Below are 22,326 nucleotides of genomic sequence, written 5' to 3'. Positions count from 1 at the left end.
TGCACTAACGTAGAGGAGGTGTGACTACCTATTCCAATCCATATTGGGGTCAGTATCCAGTTGCAGAGTGTTGAATCAAGCCCAGAGTGTTCAGTTTTCCAATCAGCTTCATGGGTGAGATTGTATTAAATGTTGAACTGAATTCAACAAATCTTCAACATTCAACATCTTGATGTAGCTGAACTTTCGCTGGCTGTTCCTCTGGAGATGGAGTATTGTGGGAGAAAATCCCTCTGAAATTGGGTTCTGAAGCTGTGGATTAAGAGGAAAAACAAAAATAATAGTTACACATCTAGGAAAGTCTTGGGTTAACATATGAAATTGACCCTAAACAAAAAGGAAAGAATCTTGATGTCAAAGAAGATCCCCATTTATGTGTATGGGGTGTTAATGGGTGTTCTTGTTTGTGTGTAAAAGGTAAAAAAGGTGTATAAAAAGGTAGGTGAAAGAAAAGAGACTATACAACCATGCATCGATGTCGTCCTTTGGCATATTTCTGAATTTCCATTGGATGCAGAACTCCTTAAATGCTCCTGAGTTATGAGACAGTGCTGTCCATTGCAAAATAAAACACCTTAAATCCGAATAGGCCTTTTTCTATCACTCGACTCTGTCTGTCTCATGGCACTGGGAACAGCAGTAGCGTCCGCCAGATGCGATCCACACATGCGATCCACATATTTGTCCTCATGCACCTTCTGATTGCAGCCCGCACATCAAGAGAAACGGCTGGATTCCTTACACATTATACTGACTTTATGCAGTTAGTGCCATTATCATCACACAGTCCTCTGCAGTCAGCTATTAATACCATGTTCACTCAATAGCTGCTATTTCTCCCTCTGTCTTTATCGAACGTTCCTGAAATTCTATTAAGACGTTCTTTTATTTTCCAGACTCTTACAGACTTAACTTTTCAGCATTACATTTTGCTTTGTTTTAAGACATCTGGATTTGGCATCACACATTATGGAGTAGTATGTGGCCCCTTCCCTCAAAATAGTGTTTTAGATATGATGTGCACAAAGATCAATACATTTATTTTGGCTGTTAGGCAAACAGTAATGGGCACGACTCTCTTCTCCTGTTGCCAGTTCTGCCCAGTGTTTTGTAGATGATCATATAGGATGTCATCGTACTTTCTTATGCCTTAAAAAAAATGCCCGTTATCTGGCTCATCGAGTCTGTGTGTGGTACCTCTGAATGTCAGATTCCTAGCGGCTTAATACGTCCAACAGTCTCTATCGTACAGCTTTTTTTATTTTTTTTTATTCATTTGCTGTACTTTCTCCCATCTCCAAGAAGTGATCATGTACAGTGCTTCTGTCATGCTCTGTCAAAAGCTTTTGCATTTAATGTTGACAATTTTTGTCCCATCTGTGGAATTCAATGGTGGAGGTTTTTTTTTTCCTGTTTTTTTTCCACAAAGAGAACAGCAAGCATGCAAGCCAAATTATGCTTCTTTTTTTTTTTAGAGTTGCTATATGTTTCCCAGTCCAGCCTCGTCAGGTATGTCAGGTAACTTGTGAAAGCCCTCCCCCTCTGCATCTTTGGACAATTCTTTTACAACCTCTGTAAAAAAAAGGCGTTCTATTGGCCATGGCATGTACAAGGTTCACCATGTTGGAGTCATATTATCCAGCCATAATTCTAAAAAATTAGTCTCTGATGCTTTTTACACTTGTGCTCTTATCATTCACCTTACTCTGGCTCTGGGGTGGGGGCTGCGTCACCCTCCCTCTGTCCAGCGGCGCTAGCTTCTCCCGACCTGCTGTCGTCTGTAAGCTGGGTTTCCTCACCTCTCCGGCTGTTTGAAATCGCATAGTAACGTGATGCCTACCTCATTCTCAATCAATATACTGCATACTACTTACCAGCGAACCAATCACATGGAAGTATACCTAAGCACTATGTCTTCTTCGCATCACACAGCTGATTACATCACAATGACTACATCACCATTCTCCGTACAACCATGTGCCGGCGACTGTTGAAAGGAAATCGCCGATCACAAATTGAAATCAAGAACGTGTCCGCCACTCACTGTAGCCTTACATTTTCCAGCTTTATTTTGAGGCAAACCCAAGATAAAAGCTAAAGAGACGTGGTGAAGGCTGTTGTCTGTGGTTCACGTTTGAATTTAAAGTATAAAGTATTAAAGCTGAAATAAAGATTAGAAACAAACATAAACACGCATGGTATTTTCAGAATGTAAAGCTTTCTGGCTACAAGTTTTTCTGGCTAAACTTGTATTTTTCCTGTGATTAGATACTTCTTAACCAGCCACTTGATATCTTGAGTCTTGATATTATTACTTCCATCACTGATGCACGCTTTATCTAACATCTTGATCTGTAAGGCCCGGTCAGTGTCGGGACTATGTACTGACCTCTACCCACACAGATGCACTGCGAGGGGAGGGGGATGGGGGTTGGGGGTTGGGGAGGGACTGGGAAACATCCAGCTTCCACATCAGCCTTTAATCCCACACAGGCCCGATTAATTTTAAAGCCGCTTTCAGTCCTTAAGCTCACTTTCAGCACTCTGACACAAGACACCATGCAGTCAGAAATACAGATAGGCCTAAGCATGTTTTTTTACATTTATGTCTCACAAATGCATTGCATTTTTAACCTACGAACCAAACCGCCCATTCTTGAAATCGTAAAACTGGTTGACTTACATCAAATAATGTAATGACATCGTTACTTTAGTTTGACCCCAGAAATCAATTTGAAAGTTTGGATGTTTTGGTGCTCAGTGTTGAGTGATATTTTCCATCAGTTGATCTTTAGAAAATGATCTGTCTGAATGTTAAAGTGATGGATAAAGAAAGAACAAAAATGTCCATGCACTGAATGGTGAGAGGTGTGTTGCCATTTATTATTATAGCAGCTGCGTACAATAGGTCTATATGAATCTTTTGTTGGTACCTTAAGGATGCCATGAGATCATTATAATTGTGTCAAGAGTTTTGTTTTTATGTAAAGGCCTTGATTATGCCTTCAGTGAAGATTGCGACTTTTCATTGAAAGGCATTCCTTGCAGTGTTTCACCATGAAACAAAATTGTTGTAACCAGGCCTTAATTGGTGCTGGATGCTTCCAGAACAGGATCTGGGACCTTTCCAGGACTGGGACCGGCACCTGTTTGAGTGCATCCTCCACCTACTTAGTCACTATCAAAATAAAAGTTGTGTAATATTTAGTTATCTTCAGTTACTTAGTTTCAGTAATCTCTCCTGTCCTTCTTTTATTTCCCATTGAAGTTTCCTCAAAAGTCACCTGTGAGTGTATTTTGCAGGCATTTTAAATCTGATTTTAAAAAGAGATGGAAGGAGCGGCTCTGAGGCATGATGTCTGAGGTGTAGGCCGATTAAGGCTGTGATCATTTGTATAAAATACGAGCCGAACTGGCATTAGTTCATTCGTTTTATCGTATAACTATTTTGACATATGATCACTGTAAATCCCACAAGCGAGTCGGCATTGGTGTTCAAAGTAAGATGTCCATGTAAATAAATATCTATTAAGTCGCTATCTGTCACCAAATGAGGTAACACAATGATGATTGAGCCTATGGCCCACTGATGACAGCCCTTGCATTTGCTGCAATACCAGAGATGTACTCTGGGTGTCGATGGGCGACTAAAGACAAAAAAACATTACGTCTCCATGTCCTGTTTATTATTTTCTTTTCAAATCAGCTCAGTTAGGAGAACTCAAGACACTCACTTAAATTTGTGGCAGCAGTGTTTGTTTTCCTGCGGGTCTCTCAGTCTTTACACACAGTTTTGTTAGATAGATAGATAGATAGATAGATAGATAGATAGATAGATAGATAGATAGATAGATAGATAGACTTTGTTGATCCCAAGCTCGGAAATTACGGTGTAGCAGCAGCATTACACACAGAGATATTAAATATATTAAATAGCAATAGAAAAAAGTAATATACAAAAATGTACAAAATGTATAAAAGTGTATAAATAAGCAGAGTAACTGTAGTGCAAGATAAAATATAAGGTGCAGTGAACAGAGTGTATAAAACCAAAGTGCGTAGAGACTTTGTGTTAGCATGTGGTGCGGAGACGAGGACACTTTTAGACGTGACACAGGGATGTATGTCGATGGTAATGGGAGATAGATTCCTCTGCAGGGAGAAACAGTTGGAGATTCATGTCAGAAAGAACTGTGGTACACAGCGGCACCACCCATCGCTATAACATTACTTTTATACCAACACTTTCTTATTCAGTAAACAGTAATGTTCCCTTTTCGCTTTCATGTGGAGTTGTTATGGAGGCGTGGCAAAGCTGCTAACTGCCAACTGACTGACGGCACCAAGGATCTCTTGGAATTAAATCTGCAAGACTGCTGCTTTAAGATGCCCGTGCAGTCTGAGTGTGCGTCGCTGTTCACATACTGTAAAGTGTCCAAGGCAATCGATCAAACAGACAGACAGCCAGAGTATGTCACCTAGGAATGTTGTGAATCAGCTGTTTCCACGCACCTCTCCCTGCTGAGTCTGAGTGATTGTTGTGGATGCTCTGAATAAGACATAATAAAAAAATAATTCTCTGTTCATAATAACACAGTGGATTTTGTATGTGTTCCCTCACTTTTTCAGGTGATAGTTTGAGGCTCCCATTAGTGCTAGGGTTGAGGGTTTGATCCCTACCTCTAAGTAAGATGTGCAACCCTAAAAAACATTTTCTCAAGGCTTCTCAATGCATCCTTATGTATGACGTTCTCAGTGGTCTATTGGGCTGCACACTACAATACTACTAACTACTTCTTCATCATCTCAATTCCCTTTTTATTTAGTCTGTCAGTGCTACATTTCAAGTGTGCTGTAATCTACAAAAACATATTTCACATATTGCCACTCTAAGACAAACATCACAACGATGACTCTGCCACACACACCTCTCTCAGTGTTGGAGATCAAAGTTGACAGCACTTATCAATTCTTTTTTTTTTTTTTATTTGTTTATTCGGACATGTTAAAGACAAAATAAGACAATAAAATAAGTAAAAAAAATAAATAAATAATAATAATACCAAAACAAACAAGCCTTAAAAACATCAGGTATACAGCAAATCATTAAATCCCACCCGAAAAAAGCAAACAAATATTTCATGTCCGAAAAGGAGCAGGAAGGAAGTGTGAACTTATCGAGTCCTACTCCTTTTTTAAAAAATATATTTCATTTTTTAACTTTATAATCATTCTTGTGAAATCAAAAATTCAGATCACATAAATAATAAATAAAATGTACTTAAGTAACAAAACAACCTATGCCTCCTATTCCATCCGGTATCCATTCAGTATATTGTCTTTGAACATTCGTTTGAACTTATTTAATGATGTACATGTTTTCAGTTCCTTGTTACAATTATTCCATAATGTGACTCCTTTGACTGTAATACAATGATATTTTGTGTTTGTTCTTACTAATTGTTTCTTGAATATATCGTTTCCCCTCAGGCTGTAATGATTTTCTTTAAATTGAAACAACTCTTGAATACTACTGGGTAATAATTTGTTTTTGGCTTTATACATAATTTGAACTGTTTTGAAATCGACCAAATCGTTAAATTTTAGAGCTTTTAACTTGATAAACAATGGATTCGTTGTTTCTCTGTAAGTGGTTTTATTTACAATTCTTATGGCTCTTTTTTGAAGGATAAAGATTGGTTTAGTATTTGTTTTGTACGTGTTACCCCACACTTCCACACAGTAGCCTATATATGGAAGTATGAAGGAGCAGTACAAGGTGTATAGTGATACTTGGTTTAGGAAATCTTTAACTTTGTATAGTACTGCAATTGACTTTGATATTTTAGTTTTGATATAGTTTATATGTGGCTTCCAGCACAATTTATTATCAATTATTATTCCAAGAAATTTGATTTCAGACACTCTTTCAATGACAACATTGTTTATCATGAGTTTCTTATTTGAATTTATTGGTCGATTTCCAAAAATTATACATTTTGTTTTATTTAGGTTCAATGTTAGCTTGTTGTAATCAAACCATCTCTTTAGTTTTTTTAACTCCATCTCAACTGTAGCCATGAGTTGTTCCAAGTTGTTGACAAAACAGAGAAGATTTGTATCGTCTGCAAACACAATTGTTTTTAATAACTTAGAGACCTTACATATGCTGTTTATATATAATATAAACAACATTGCCAGATGTTCTGCTAGCAGTGTTTCAAATTCAGCAAAAGGTCTCAACACCCCTCAATCAATCTCTTCAGAATAGCATGATTTCTGTCCACCTGTTGGTTATGCCTTGTCATGCTTGATGCGGCCACTTGATCCAGTGCCTAGTTCCTCACTTGTCTGAAAAGCTTAAGTTTGAGATCAGATGTAGTATGACTTCTGGACTTTTAATGTCTCTCTATGTGAGAGGTTAGTCAGATCCATGAATCCAGCCATGCAGCAGAAAAGCCAATTTAGCTTTGTGCTTCCCATTAGCCATTGAAACTCGAGGTCCCCATCTCCGTTCATTCTGTGGCAGCTTGCCAACTGCCCACTAACACTAAATTTTGGCTAGCTGGTTGGAGATCAGTGCAGATAGGGTTTCTTTATGAAAATAGTTTGTCATTGATGAGATGCCAGGTTCAACCTAGCTTCCCTTGCTTTATTTTTAATGATGAATTGACCATACTTTTTTTACTTCTTTTCTTCAAGGAAAGACAGGCGAAGCTGTCTCATATGAATCACTTACCTTTATATAAGTGTAATACAAATACATTGGAGTACTTCTGTAAATCAAAAGTTTTCTGAAATTCAACATTGTAGGTCTCTGAAGAAGTCACTGTCAGTGTTTCAACAGTGTTTTGTTGAAATGAAATACACCAATGTAGTACAAACAATTCCTTTAAAAAGTATGTGTATGTATATATTCTGTTTTTTTTTAACTTGATGTTGTCCTCAATATCCACAGGTGGCTGTTGCCATGACAACAGATGAGGCAGAGAGTCTCCAGAAGAAGCCGGGGCAGCAGGAGGAAACGGGCCAGAACCCCGAGCCGCCCTCACCAGAGGAGGAGCAGCTCCGGCCTCGCAACCGCAACTCTGCCGGCCGCGGCCTCTCCCGCCTCTTTTCCTCCTTCTTGAAGAGGCGCTCGCAGTGTGACAGTGAAGCGGGAGAGAAGGAGGACAACGAAGAAGAAGCTAAAGCTCCCATCGCTGATCCTGAACCCGAGCTGAGGACAGAGGGAGAGGTCGCCCTGGATCAGCACTCAGTGAGCAGTGCTGAGGCTCAGGTCAGCAGGCCACCGTGTATCTTTGTCTACCGCTTATCGGAGGCCCCTTTCAGACCTTGCACAAGTGGTTGAAGTCATGATTCTCTGTCAGACTTCTACGTTAATGGTCCTAATGACTTCATTAAGACACTAAAGAGAGAGCTAAAGAGAAAGAGATCAAGAGACAAGCAGTGAGTTAAAAATGTTTTCTGTTCTCTCAGAGGCTGCTGTTAAGGTTAGGGTTGACATGCAGTAAAGGGCCCGTGCTGGAATTAAACCTGGCCCTGCTGTAGAAGGGACTCAGCCTTTACCACATGGTAGGAGGTCTCCTAGGTGAGCTTCCAGGACACCCCTAAATGTCTGATGAGAGCCAAGACCTTAAGAGTCGTACAAGTCGATATTAAATCATAGTCATAATGCCACTTGTTGAGAACAGAGAGCAGCCAATATTTTGATTTCGATTGAATTTACAAATCGTCTCCACCAGATATACAATAACATCTGATGTAACATCATGTTGCCATGGCTGTTGGATGATAACACAGCAAACAGGAAGGTTGAATGTCTCTGTGACCTTCTGGAGACATAGTGCCACTTACTGGCAACAGGAAGCGAGACACATTTGACAAAACAACTTTTGATTTAGGCTATATGAAATTAACATTGTGGGATCTAAACAAGACATACACCAACATCATGTGTAAACAGTGCATGTTTTCAAATGCAGAGTGGAGATTTAGAGCCGAGTCAACCAACTTACATCGAGACAATGAATGTTAGTCCTGAATGGGGGAATGCAAGGGCCTGTTCAACATTGCTTGAATCTGTTATTTATTTTGTGTTCATGCAATCTGAAGATATATAGAGATTGTTGTTGCTGAGATTATTTATTAATATTTTATTTGTTTATTCAACAAGAGATTAATGTCTGAAACGGACTTTAATGTAAAATTCAGAAGTAACCACGTGAAAATGTACACCGATCAGCCAAAACATAAATTTTCTTGCCACGTAGCACCAATCTAAACACTGCTGCAGACCAAGTACACCTCTGCATGGCTTCGGCATTACTTTGGCTGATCGTCTGTGTTTTCATTAGTTCCCTCAAGTGTGTCAAAGACCATAAAGGCAAACATATGTATGTGCACATCCATGCCAATGGGACAGTTTAACTTGATCGTAGACCTATTGAAGTTTATAGTGTTTAAAACGCCTATAGTCATATCATAAATCTGTCTAAAGAAATGATCAAGAGTCTGTTGACTGCATTGAGATTTTTTTCTTTGTCAGGCCGTCCAGGTAGAGAAGAACGAAGCTGAGGAGGAGAAGGGTGGAGAGGACAAAGTGAGCAACAAGGAGAAAGACGAGGAAGCAGTCCTAGAGAAAGAGAACAAGGAGAAGGAGGAGGAGAAGGAGGAGGATGGGGAGAAGGAGAAGGAGGAAGAGAAGGAGGAGGAGAAAGAGTCTGGCCCTGAAGGATCCAGTAAGGGAGAGAAAGAGGAGAAACTGACAGAGGAAAAGGCCAAAGCTCCCAGAGGTCCGCGCCGACCCAAGACCATGCAGATCAAAGTCACCCTGCTGGACAACGCACTATTCGAGTGTGAGCTGGATGTAAGATCCTTATCCCTTGTTTTTTCATTCGTCATGCCCATCCATAATAAAAAAAATGTTTTATTCCAACTGGCTAAATTATTTATGTTTAAAACATGCATCCACATGCTTCTCTTGAAAGTGTCATATCCATGTAGAAGTATTATGCCAGTGTTTCTCAAATGGGGGCATTCTTACATTCATGTTATTCAAAATTTGTAAGAAGCTGAGAACATTTTCTTTCTAATATCTTCAATAAAAATGCGGCTTATAGATTGATCTAAAATAGCCAGTTTGATTATTCTGTGTCTTGTTCACTTTGTGTGTGTGTGTGTGTGTGTGTGTGTGTGTGTGTGTGTGTGTGTGTGTCAGAAACATGCCAAAGGTCAGGAGCTGTTCATGAAGGTGTGTGACCACCTCAACCTGCTGGAAAAAGACTACTATGGCCTGGCCATCTGGGAGACACCCAGCATGAAGGTGAGAGACTGTCACTCGTTAAGTCTTGTTTCCACCTGGCATCTGTATTTTTGTATTTCCAGTGTCAAAAATTGTGACCCTAATGAAATCTGCAGGGGACTATATTAGAACTTCTAATCAGCAAAAGCTCTTCGGTGTTTTTAGATTGTGAGCCTTTTTTCCTTAAAGACAATCCACTCCCCTATTTGGATGCCAAATGTGTTACGATAACGGGGGAAACAAGGTGAGGACCCAAATGCAGACAGCACACAGGAAGCAGTATAGGGGAACAAAAGGAGAGCTTCAATAATTAAAGCTGAAATACACAATAAGTTGCAAGTAGAAATCAAATGAAAACTCAAGGAATGAAAATCAGAACATACCAACGGGGAGACACAGGAGGAGACACAGACTATATGTGTGACTGTCTGCTTTGCCCAAGGCACAAAACTTAATGAATGTTTAAACTGCACTGAAAAAGGCCACAAGTTAGTTCATGCAAAAATACAATTACCTACATCTGAAGCATACAGGTTGGTAAGCAGCAGTAAATAAAATGCCTCTGGGCACTAAAAATTAGCCACTAGCTAGTGTTAAAAAGTCAAATAATACAATCTCTAAAAGGGTGGATAGAAATACAGCCGCCCATGAAAACCCCCCTAAAATATACAGAAACAAGGCACTCCTCAAAGCCTGCTCATACTTTTTCCCCAAGCAGCAACTGTCATTAGAGGGCAGCTAACAGATGCAAAAACAGTACAGCAGACAATAAATACAAACATGCAGCATGCTCACATCTTCTTGTAAAATACACAGAACAATTCGTACATAATGCCGTTGCAAACATTTATCTGCAGCAAGTTCCTCTTGTGAAATGAAATGCAATGGGCCGGCCTCAATGAATCAATCCAACAGTCCCAACATCAGTATTCCATAAGACAAGAAAAAGGCAGTTCTTTGTATGTAAATGTCATTAATGGTTAGACGGACATGTTGCCCTCAGTGTTTAAGGACTTCTGACACTGAACATGCAAATCTCATGCTATATACCTCCTCTTTTTTTTTTCTTGATTAGACTTGGATGGACCTGACCAAGGAGATCCGCCGGCAGGTACAAGGTGGGCAGAACACCTTTTGTTCAAATGTTCTTTTGTCACATGTTTCTAATACATGTTCACAGTTATTTCATCACAACCTCCTTTTTCCCTCTCAAGGTGCTAACTACAATTTCACCTTCAATGTGAAATTCTATCCACCGGATCCAGCCCAGTTGTCTGAAGACATAACAAGGTATTGTGTGGGATCGAGTGATTTTGTCAACTGCGACTACAAACCCAGTTTTGTTGCATCAAAAGATTAATGTGAAAATGATGAATATCTCCAGATGAGGTGTGATGATTTTAACATCACATTTAACATGGTATTCAGTGTTTTTAAGAGTGAATGCGTGGTTTATCTGAAATTAAAGCATTAAATCACAGACAAATTGTACTTTCATCAAACTGTTATTCATTATTGTAGTATTATTATTGACCTAACATGATACTTGTATACTCTTGCTACATTTTTGTTGCCTGTGTTGCAAAACATTACACCTCTGTAGCTCCAGTGGTGTGTGCAGAGACAATAAATGAACAGCCTGACTGCAGACACATTCAAACTCTATTTATTCAAGTGACACCAGGGACATAGACTGCAAATTAGCTGAAGCTAGACGTCTTATATGCATCACATTTTCCCATTTTCTGTGGCAAAGTTGTATGTATCGTCCCTGTTAAATAAAATAAGTCTTTATTATTAGTATGTTTCTGAAAAGTTATGCAGTTTTCCTGTGTCTCCGTGGCAGGATGGGTAGAGCATGTGGCCCATGATCCCATGGTGAGGGGTTTGAATCCTCATCTTCTCACTTCAAGAGAAATTTGGATGAGTGATAACATCTCAAGCAGTGTTTGAATGATGTTTAAAGCAGTACATCAACTGTAAATGGCAAAACAGTCAACACTAAATTAAAAATAGCTGACTTCCTGTTTTGTTTAGGCTACAGCACTAAGGGGCATTTTTGCAGATGATGATGTGATACACATGCCTATGAAATTTCATACATGTAGGTAAAGTACTGTGGGGGCACCATCACTGAAATATTCTAGGCCGTAGAGCCATTTTGCCATAACTGCACCAGTGACCCATACCAGATCACAATTTTTGACGTTACGAGCATTCATTGCCCACTGACAACAACGTCCTGTTTTGTGGCAAAATCAAAAAATTCACCCTCCACAGGAATCTGGTGCGATGAGGACAAACACTTCTGAAAACTTGTCATCCTTAGGGTCCTAATTATGTGTGGCCAAGAACTTATGTTCCAAATAGGTGAACAGTATTAATAAGATGAGTAAATCTTTGCTATGTGCTTTTAATATCAAAATGAACCAATATGGATCAAACATTGTAATCAAGCATTACAGGGGTGTAGAAATGAGAGACAAAGTATGAATGCTGACAAAAATCTTAACCAAAAGTCCACTTACTAACCTTTTCTGGACAAGGAGGAACCCACTACAAGCATCCGAAAAAAGTTATAAGTTATTAAAGTTCCATATACAGTACATCTGATCCCTGTTTATGCATTGCAGGTACTATCTGTGTCTCCAGCTACGGAAGGACATCCTGCAGGGCCGACTTCCCTGCTCCTTCGTCACACTGGCCCTGCTGGGTTCGTACGCCCTGCAGTCGGAGCTGGGTGAGTATGACCCCGAGGTGCACGGCAGTGAATACGCCAAGGAGATGAAAATGGCCCAGGGTCAGACGAAGGAGCTGGAGGACAAAATGATGGAGTTGCACCACACGTACAGGTCAGAACGCTGTCTCAGTCAAACAGTGTAGGAAGTGTTCACATTTCTTACATAGTTCATAAAATTCTGTTTGCTTGGCAGAAAGATGATAAGTAAACAAGACAAAATGTTGCCTTTTCTGTTGGTAATTAAGAAGGTAATTTTCTCAGCACCTTTTCAAATTTTCTTGAAGTGCCTCTCAGTGTATATCAGATTTTTTTGTCAAAATACATCCTTAATTTGGATCACGATTTTTGTTCATAAAATCTCAATTTGATTACCCACCATGAAATGATATTAATCACTTTTATTTTACAATGCTGAGTAATGCGCCTGCAGTTATTTCTGGTGAAAGTAACGCAAGAGTACTGTAATCAGTAACGTATTACTCAACAAAGACACTAACACAGTAAAGTTACTTTGCTTTCAAATGATTAGAACTAGTAACAGTTCCAATAAAATTTTGGAAGTAACTTTACTGGCAATGGTTGCTGTTATGTAGATATCAAAGACACCAGAAAAGCAACACAGTCCATAAAAGTCCCCTTTAATTCAATCAAGCCTATCTGGATATTAAATTAATCATATTTAAATATGCTAGATACAGTATTATTTGGATCTGCATCAAATTGTGCTCACTTATAGAGCCCAGTCACTTAAATCATCTTCCATCCAGGTTTTGCGGAAATAGTTTTTATGTAATCCTGTAGACCAACCAACCAAACCTACTCAAACCAACCAACCAACCAAACCTAACCAAACCAACCAACCAACCAACAATCGCGTAAATAGGCGTAAACATAAAATCCTTGGTAGGCAAGTAAATAAGCATAACTGAAACATCAGATAGGTCATACCACTGTGTTCAACTGTATCTCTTAAATTGCTATTGTGTGTTATAAATGTCAACAGAAATAAACACGTTGGCAAATTTTACATATTTCTGCGATGCAAATCAACCATAGTTTCTCTATCTGGAATACCTCACAGTGATTCAGTGAGTGGCTGATCAAAACAAAACGCATTGCTAGAAATCCCTTGCCAAAAAAAGCTGTTGTGCCTGTATCTACAAGCCTTTGTGTGATTAGAGCCTTATTGAACAGACTTGTCTTTTGAATTAACATGACTGATCAAAACATGATAGAATTTTCGTTTGTGGTGCCGTGGCAGGTCAATGAGTCCGGCCCAAGCAGACCTTATGTTTCTGGAGAATGCCAAGAAACTCTCCATGTACGGAGTGGACCTTCACCAGGCCAAGGTGAGCACAAAAACGCCTAGTAAGTCGATCTTGTTTACCATGGTGACTCTAGGATTAAGTGTCCTTCATAGATCAAATAAAACCACTAACACACACAGTATGGATGTGAATGTGATTCAGCCTTCCATTACTCGATGTGGGCAAACAGAACAGATGTAAAAGCTTTGTCTGCTAGTGTGTTTGTTATGCATCACAGAAGTGTGTGTTCATGGTCTAGACAGTAGATAAACATATGACATGTCAGGTTTTACAGTAGAAATCAGGTCACAGTCTTTGCATCAGGTTGGGGATTTAAACTAAAATGGAGGGAGGGATTTTAGAGGACTGTATTGCCCTCCTGTGGGTGATGGTGAGCACTACAGATACAAGTACAGTACGGGACAACTTTTCTTCATGTGGTGTGTTCTGATTCTATAGATGAAGAATATTGAAATGGCAGTTGTGATTTTTACGATTATTTCTGAAAAAGCATGAAAATTACTAGGTAAGAGATTCCTAGTAGAGAGGTTTGAATCAGCTTCAGGAATCCTAATTTCTTTGAATATCTTATCAAATCCACTTACACCATTTTCAAGTAACAGAACAGAACTCAGAATAATGATAATAACTTAAAAGATTAATTTCAGATCACTGATCACCTTTTAAGAGCTGATTAGGCGCAAATAGTTTGTAATGGAAGCCTAATTAGTTTGCGCAATCTGTAGTTGCAGCCTGGAGATTAAATAAAAAGCAGAAGATATTAAATGTAGATGAACTATTTATCAGGTGCATCATTGATATCTGCATTTCTACATTGACTGGAACTGTCACATAACATTTACATCAAGAGTAGTTTTAAGGCGTGCAGGTGGTCAAGTGGATAGCGCGCATGCCATAAAACGCAGCCGACCCCGGTTCGATTCCGTCCAGAGGTCCTTTGCTGCATGTCACCTCCCCCTCTCTGTCTACTGCTAATAAAGGTGTCTATGCCACAAAAAATCTTAAAAAAGAGTAATTTTACTGAGGCTGACAGTGAAGGAACATTCTGGAAAAAAAAAAAAATGTGTGTGTATTCTTAAAGATTCTTCACTATAGTTGTTAACAAGAGGTAATAGTATAGAGAGCGCAGGGAAAATTGCCCTAAATTGATCTAACAAAAACAGGACGAGAGAAACAGGATTCAGTTAGAAGTTACGAAAGTACTGACAGACATGAGCTGAGTATCGATATGCAACACACACACAAGCAGGTGCTTATTATGAAACGTCACTGCGGCCCACTCGGAGGTGGGGTCCATCAGAGGCTCGGCTCAGCTTGGCTCGGTTTCCTCAGAAGGTCATAGCTCTCTGAAATCTGCATATTTTGTTGACATTTGATCTTTGATCTTTTGTTCTGTCTTTCTGCGTGTCTCTGTCAGGATCTGGATGGTGTTGACATCATGCTGGGGGTTTGCTCCAGTGGTCTGATGGTTTACAAAGACAAACTGAGGATCAATCGTTTTCCATGGCCCAAAGTCCTCAAGGTCTCATACAAACGCAGCAGCTTCTTCATCAAAATAAGACCCTCTGAGGTACAGTCATTTCATCACACACATTTTCATCCACCTGTAAAAACTCTGCTTGTTTTCACGAGATTTCTGTTTCTCGTTTCAACAGGTGGAACAGTATGAGAGTGCAATTGGCTTCAAACTACCAAATTATCAGGCAGCAAAGAAGCTGTGGAAGGTGTGTGTCGAGCATCACACCTTCTTCAGGTAAGATATTGCATCCTTAAAAAATTGAACAGTATGTTTCTGGGTATGTTTAAGCACACTGAGTCTATGCCTGTTGTATGAAATGTGCTATAAAAATAGAGAGTGCCTTGGAGTTTGCTTGTGATTCCCAAGGTAATGTGCTCTTTAAGTCAGTTTGTCAACATGGCTACATAGTGGACATTTTACTGAATATGGTTGCTAGCTGGCGGCCCGACAGTCAAATAAGAAGATCAGTATCAATGTTTGGGTTTTTTTTGTGCTCAGGCTGACTTCCACTGAGATGGTCACCACTCCTAAGAAATTCCTGGCGTTGGGCTCTAAGTTTCGCTACAGTGGTCGCACTCAGGCTCAGACCAGACAGGCGAGCTCTCTGATTGACAGACCAGCACCGCTTTTCCAGCGCTCTTCAAGCAAGAGGAACTCACGCAGCCTCGATGGAGGTACAGTGCTGTTTGTGTTGTGTGTGTGTGTGTGTGCGTGTGCGTGTGTGTGTGTGTGTGTGTGTGTGTGTGTGTTTGTAACCATTTAAGGGAAAACGATGTGATTCACCATAATCAATAATGGTATAATAAATAGTGAATAAATGAAAATACAAGCTCTTGGACAAGTCGTTTTCTTACTTTTCTTACTAACTTACTCAGCTACATTGAGTGAGTATTCTGAACATTTGTTTAATTGTAATTATATAATTAATATGGAGCCAAAAATAAAAAAATTGAATCATTCCAAAGTCCCAAGTATTAAATCACTTTTACATACATACATATTCATTTTCACATACATATATACTCACTTTTAAGTACCTACATACGCAACACATTTATGCATTCTCACACGCATATACACTACTGAGTATTAATGTATGTGCAAGGGCTCAGTACCATTATATATGTATGTGCAAGTAAAGTATGTATGTATGTATGGATGTATGTATGTATGTGTTACGACCAGGGCCTAAGCATGAGTTATGTATTTTTGGCCTAAGTGGCTTCTCATAGAACACGTTACTACACAGTGTATTTGCCCAGTGTACCATCTCAAGCTACCTTTTCAAACACCAGTTAATTTTCCCATCACATACAGCTGAGAACAATAATTTCTTGTTAAGATGGCAAATGCAAGCGTCAAGTATAATAGAAATAGCCGATAACAACACACACAAGCCCACACAAGCATTTTAAACACAAACAACAATAGGCCAGGCTGCATACAAGCGATCCAGTCCTCAACACCGATCACATACAGTACATTAACAGTGAATAATACAGTTTATTGTGGAGGATGTGGCTAGGGAAAAGGACATCTGGGCCTTCTTGTGTACAGTGGCCCAGACTCAGATAAGTGTCACAAAATAATGGATGTATGAATGGACATTATCATCATTTCATGATCAGCTGATATTATGAGGGCTTGTTAGAAAATACAAAACAAGGCCAAGCAAACATGGCATTAACTTACAGATGTAAGTTTTTAGATCACATCACAGTTGTTTCAAAGAATTTCCAATATTTCTGAAAGCTGCAGATACCAATTTCCATTTGTATTGTTTTGTTTTTGAAGTGAGGTCATTGTCTCTCCTCTCTGTCCACTCTAGCCATTGAGTCAACTCCAGACAACAAATCCACTCGTCCAGTCAGTGCTCCCGTTATGTCACCAGTGTCTCCTGGGGAGGCAACCCCATCACCGCTGCTACCAACCCTGTTTCGCTCTGACTGTCATGACGGCTCCACACCTAAAGACCGCCGCCCTGCTCACAGGAAGGCAGAGGCAAAGCCGGGGAGTCAGCCACCTGAGTACACTAAGAGCCACAGTCGCAGACCAGAGTCCACTCCAGAAATCAAGGTAATAGACACTATCCTTTTACATCGCAAGAACCATCAGGCATCATTATAGAACAAAAACAGAGGTTAGAGGGCACCCATAATCAGAGGTTAGGGAAGAGGCCTCAGAGAAGAGGTTATTAATAAAGAAATACAGTCAATCTTTGGTTGAGGGCCCCCTTGGTGACATTAGGAAATAGAATGGCACTCTGTAGAGCGCCAATCTCTGCCAAATCTAACAGTACCCTTTAATTAAATCAAATCTAATTCAATATCAGACTTGATAGCACAGTATTATTCTAAAATGCAAACCAGCCATAACTGCTTAATCATAATTTGAGTCACCAGATCTGTGACAGCCTACCATTAGGACAACAAAACAGTGCAGCTGGAATCATAATCTCCATTGTGCTGTGGAGGAATAATAGGTTGATGAATAAGGAGACTGGTATTCAGATCACATCCATGTTAATATTGTGCACCTATTTAACAATGTTTGCCAAAAAATCATTCAATTTCTTTGTCTTCTTGCTGTAAAACTAAATGTTAGTTGTGCTTATGTAAGCGTGAACCAGCCAATTATATCAGGCCATCCACCCATTAATCAATCATCAACTTTAAGCAGTGAGCAAATGTCACAGAACTAAAATTTGTATTTAAAATCTATATTATTTATATAGCCCAAAATCACAATCCTATTGCCTCAGTGAGCTTTACGATCTGTACAGTGAACAGCATTCTCTGTCATTAGACCCCTCGATTTGAGTGAGGAAAATCTTGCCATATTGAGGGGAAAAGAAACCTTTTAACAGGAGAAGAAAAAAAATGGAAGAAACCACAGGAATAGCCTCAGAGGAGGGATCCCTCTCCCAGGACGGACAGACGTGCAATAGATGTACAGAAAGATGTACAGAAAAGAACAACAAAATCTCAGTCTACAAGTTGCAATGACAGAATATCTGATACAAATTATGATATATGTAGAGTGTGTGGATCCAGGAGATGACTGAGCAGGACGAAGCACTGCCAAGTGGTGCTCGAGCCACACGACCACCATGTTGACCTTGAACAGGGCAGGCCACACAAGATAATTAGTAATAGACAGAGTGATCAGAGTGAAGAGGCATCACATTTTACAGAAATAACAGATTAACGCGAAAGGAAAGATCAATGAACCAGAGGGGCCCAGGGTATGACGATACATATATATCAATATGTGTTTTGTACAATTGTGTCTGTCATCATCCTAAGTCTGCTCTTAAATGAATTGGGAGCCAATGCAGTGAGGCTAGGATTGGTGTGATATGATCAAATTCTCTTGTACTTGTTAAGACTCTAGCTGCAGCATTCTGAACCATGTGAAGACTTTTAGTGCTCTCGCGCGGCAGACCTGAAAATAAGGCATTGCAATAATCCAGCCTAGAAGAAACAAAGGCATGAATCAGGATCTCTGCGTCAGATATGGACAGGAAGGACCTATTTTTAACTACGTTGCGCAGGTGGCAAAAAGCGATCTTGGTCATTGCTTTGATGTGCTGATCAAAAGAGAGGGTAGAATCAAATGTAACACTAAGATTATTGGCAGTTGAACTGAGAAATAACACAGTTGTCAAGAGCTACTGTCACCTGATCAACATGGTGTCTCTGTCGAGCAGGCCAATGACCAGGATCTCAGTTTGATCTGAATTCAGGTGCAGGAAGTTTTCTGACATCCACTTCTTCACTGCATACAAGCAGGTCTCTAATTTCATGATTTGTGATTTATCATCAGCTTTTAAAGGCACATGTGCTGAGACCCTATTTGTACTGTTTCTGAAGTTTGGTGCTGTTCTGAGCATTATTTGTGGCTTTTTGGTGGCGGTTTATATTTGGATCCATTACTGCAGTGTATTGTTGTCGTGTGGTCGTTTCTGAGGTTGATAAAACTCCGTAAATTAGCGGTCTGCTAACTTGATCTCTCGAGAGGGAGTCTAGCACAGTTTCACGGTGATTTAGACCATGGATTAAACTTACACCGGAAAATCCCATTAAGTTCTTTCAGGTGGGTAAGATTTTAACCAAATGGGAGCCAGGCCAGATATGCCAAATTGATTTAGTCATAGGTCATGGAATACAAGACAATGCCATGATCTATGACTAGTATGCCATATATCATGACATGATCTATGCTATGAAATGCAGAGCTCAGATCCAGTAACAGAAGCAATGAGGTCGAGTTTTAGACTAAAGTAAGTAGAATGTAATTTTTCCACTTTAGTAAGGGCAGTTTCAGTGGAATGACTGATTGAAAATGTTCCAGAAGATTATTATTAAATAAGTAGCATTAAAGTTGCTGGGACACAGCTTTTTACAAGACTTTAGAGAAGAAGGGAAGGTTGGATACTGGTCTATGAAAATATAGAGATCCTGGGTCAATATGTGGTTTATTAAGTGGAGGTCTTTAAGGTACGCACCAAGAAAAAAGCAAAGGAAAAAATATTTCTTTGTATTTTTTATTCAATTATGATAACAATAACAACAATCAATAGTTTTTTTTAATTAGACCCTACAGTATTTCAGATATAGTCCTCTACCAAACGGTTGAGACGTCTGTTCATAATAAAAGAACAACATTCAGAACAAGTCACATTAAGTGCAATTTCTTGACCAATAAAAAATCAGAATTTTTTGGATGCCTTTATTCTGCTCTCTCTCTCTCTGCTATTGATGGCTCCAAACACATCAAGTGTGTGTGTGTGTGTGTGTGTGTGTGTCGTGTGTGTGTGTGTGTGTGTATTTGTGCCGGTGCAAAACTTCACACAAGATTTGATTAGAATTGTTTTTTTTGTTTTTTTCATTTTAATGTCAGTGGGAGAAAAAGAAAACCTCCACTAAGCTCTACAGACATTGTTATATGGTCAGACTACTTTAAACCACTGTGCAGTAAGGTCTTCTTTGTAGAGTTTTAAAGACGATATAAAACAAATACAACAAATATTTTTGGTGGTCATGCAACAGCACAAATTGGTTTTGGTGGCAATGCAAGGTTTTGACCTGCGAGTTTTGAGAATTGAGAGATTTGTGACATTTAGCATGTTTGGAGTGTATAGTTAGTGTGTTATATAGTGTTTAGTGTGTAGTGGAGTCGTTTTTTTGTTTAATGAGTCAAAACAATGAGGAAACTGCTGAGTTCAGGCAGACCTGAGCCTGAGGCATTGCCTGCTTTTAAATGTAAATAGTTACATATAACTTTGTAAATTTCAAAAACTTATGCACAAATTTAGCAAACAACAATTTATATTTGCATTATAAGTAATAAAAATGGTTCGTTAAGCATATTTGTGGTTTTCACAGTGAAAAAACTAACATTTTCCCACTCGGATTTTATGTTTTTTTGTGATTTTAGGTCCATTGTGTTAATACAGTATGTCAAAATGAAAAAATAACTGTACAGTCACACATGTGAGGTTGTGAATGACATTAAATTAACTTTTACATTTTAACAACACTAACCCTTTTGTTCATTGTAAATAGCTAATTTATTATAGCTAGCTAGCTAATTAGCTAGCTTCTCTACCTTTACCATAAAATGACAACTCAACCATTTGGTAGAGCACGTTTTGAAAAAATTATTTGACCCTTATGGGACTTATTTTTGTTGAATTAAGTTACATAATTCTGTTTAACAACTCATCTGAAATGATAATATGTCAACAAAATAGTCTTACATTTGAAAGTCCTGCCGATATGCGTCATCAAAGGACGAGTGAATTTTCGCTGTGTCACTTCCTGTTTGAAGGAATGCTGAAAAGGCATACTGCTCACAGACACAGTGCCATCTAGTGGATTTTTTTTGCATTGCACAACTACACCAAATGGTAGAGATGACTCATTCAGGTTGAGTTAAGCTTAATGCATTTATCAATGAAATATAGTGACTTAAAGTGTGGTCTACCAAATGGTTAAGTAGTACCTTAAAGGGAAGTCTTAAAACTAGCAGGGAAAAAGAGCATGCAACAACTTACCATCTTCTGATCGGTTTTATATCGAACTTACACAGTGAATACAATGACATACAGAAGCAAACATCCAGCACATGCTGCATGCACACATAAGCCCATGGAGGAAGAAATACATACTGTATATACCCACACTTCTTAAAAGTCATGAAAGCAGCATATTTTGACCAACAGAGACTCCTAGCATATGCATGGCTACACTATCATTATCCTAATCAGTTTGAACTCTGAAGGAAATAAGTTAAATAAGAACTTGGAAAATTAAGACAGCTAAATAGATGTAAATACCACAAGAATGAAAGTAATGGTAGTAAAGACCACTGTTTACAAAGCTGCTATTTGTCTACTAACAGGACAAAAGTTTAAATCTAGAAGAGAAAAAAAAAATAGTTGCAGATTTGGGAATTTTTTCAACCTTCCAAACTGTATGTAGCCAAACATAATGGCAAACCTTTCGATAATTGTGGTGATTTACTTTTGTTGCAAAATCCTATTGAACTATAGTTTCATGTTTTTATTTTAGCTCTTTATGGAAATAGAAGAGTTTAGTTTAGCCCTGGTCGTGGATTTTAATTGATCCTGAAGTGTGTGCTTTGTCTGTGCTACCAGACATTGGCCAGGAGAGAGCGGCGGCACTCCCCCTCTGTGACCACTGCCAATGGGGAAAGAGAGAAAAAGAGTCAGGTTTGTTTGCTCGATGCATGTTTGAACCTGTTGAACGCTAAAACTATAACTAACACTATATACAATATATTATGCACTGTGTACAATGTGTAAGAAATGAGAGCAATATGGATACAAATACATATAGAGTATTTGGCAAAATAAAGATATAAAACAGCATGCACTGTCTTTGAGGGTAAACAAGGAGAAGAGAAGAACTGAAGTAGACCCCATTGAGAAAACTATGGATGATACATACCATGAAGTATGAAATAGTGGCGTTAACTTAATCAAATGCAGAGTGAACAAAGCCTTCATTTGATAGACCAGAAGAGATCATTATACCCAAAGGCCTCTTTAAAAGATAAAAAATACATTGTAAAGTTATATATTCTATTACAGTTCGTCACAGAAAGTAAGAAATCTCCCTTCTCCTCCCTGCTCTCCATGATCGCTTTCACTGTTTCAGTTTGCGTTTAATGGAGACTCAACACTCCTACCATGTTTACTCATTTACCATAATGTTCAGTATAATGTACATTTTAAGGGCAATAATTCCGTAAGTACAACAACAGAGCCATGTAATTGTAGATCACAATATCAAAATATACATATATGTATATACACCCTACAGGAGCAACAATTCCAATTGTTAATGACACTGACAAAATTTCTGCTCTCGCCTAATCCAAGTTAAATATGTGAAAAATCAAAGTTCTT

General features: G+C 38.9%; 1 protein-coding gene across 12 annotated transcripts in view; it reads left to right on the top strand.

Moving 5' to 3' along the window:
* The window catches only part of epb41a (erythrocyte membrane protein band 4.1a), a 61,765-nt gene that overhangs the window by 7,522 nt on the left and 31,917 nt on the right, over positions 1 to 22,326 (top strand). For 8 of the 12 annotated variants that reach the window (XM_030411905.1, XM_030411906.1, XM_030411914.1 and 5 more), the window contains exons 2-12: positions 6,959 to 7,279; positions 8,549 to 8,869; positions 9,221 to 9,325; positions 10,380 to 10,594; positions 11,938 to 12,156; positions 13,306 to 13,393; positions 14,790 to 14,942; positions 15,028 to 15,125; positions 15,390 to 15,565; positions 16,720 to 16,967; positions 21,553 to 21,627. In XM_030411905.1, the coding sequence (XP_030267765.1) occupies positions 6,971 to 7,279; positions 8,549 to 8,869; positions 9,221 to 9,325; positions 10,380 to 10,594; positions 11,938 to 12,156; positions 13,306 to 13,393; positions 14,790 to 14,942; positions 15,028 to 15,125; positions 15,390 to 15,565; positions 16,720 to 16,967; positions 21,553 to 21,627 (2,007 nt within the window). In that variant the 5' untranslated portion in view covers positions 6,959 to 6,970. The remainder of the gene's footprint in view (positions 1 to 6,958; positions 7,280 to 8,548; positions 8,870 to 9,220; positions 9,326 to 10,379; positions 10,595 to 11,937; positions 12,157 to 13,305; positions 13,394 to 14,789; positions 14,943 to 15,027; positions 15,126 to 15,389; positions 15,566 to 16,719; positions 16,968 to 21,552; positions 21,628 to 22,326) is intronic. The other 4 variants (XM_030411908.1, XM_030411907.1, XM_030411912.1 and 1 more) reach the window with 2 other exon arrangements.

This window comes from Sparus aurata, chromosome 3 (genome assembly GCF_900880675.1).
Source record: "Sparus aurata chromosome 3, fSpaAur1.1, whole genome shotgun sequence".
Classification (NCBI taxonomy): domain Eukaryota; kingdom Metazoa; phylum Chordata; class Actinopteri; order Spariformes; family Sparidae; genus Sparus; species Sparus aurata.
This window is presented reverse-complemented; position numbering and strand designations above follow the sequence as displayed.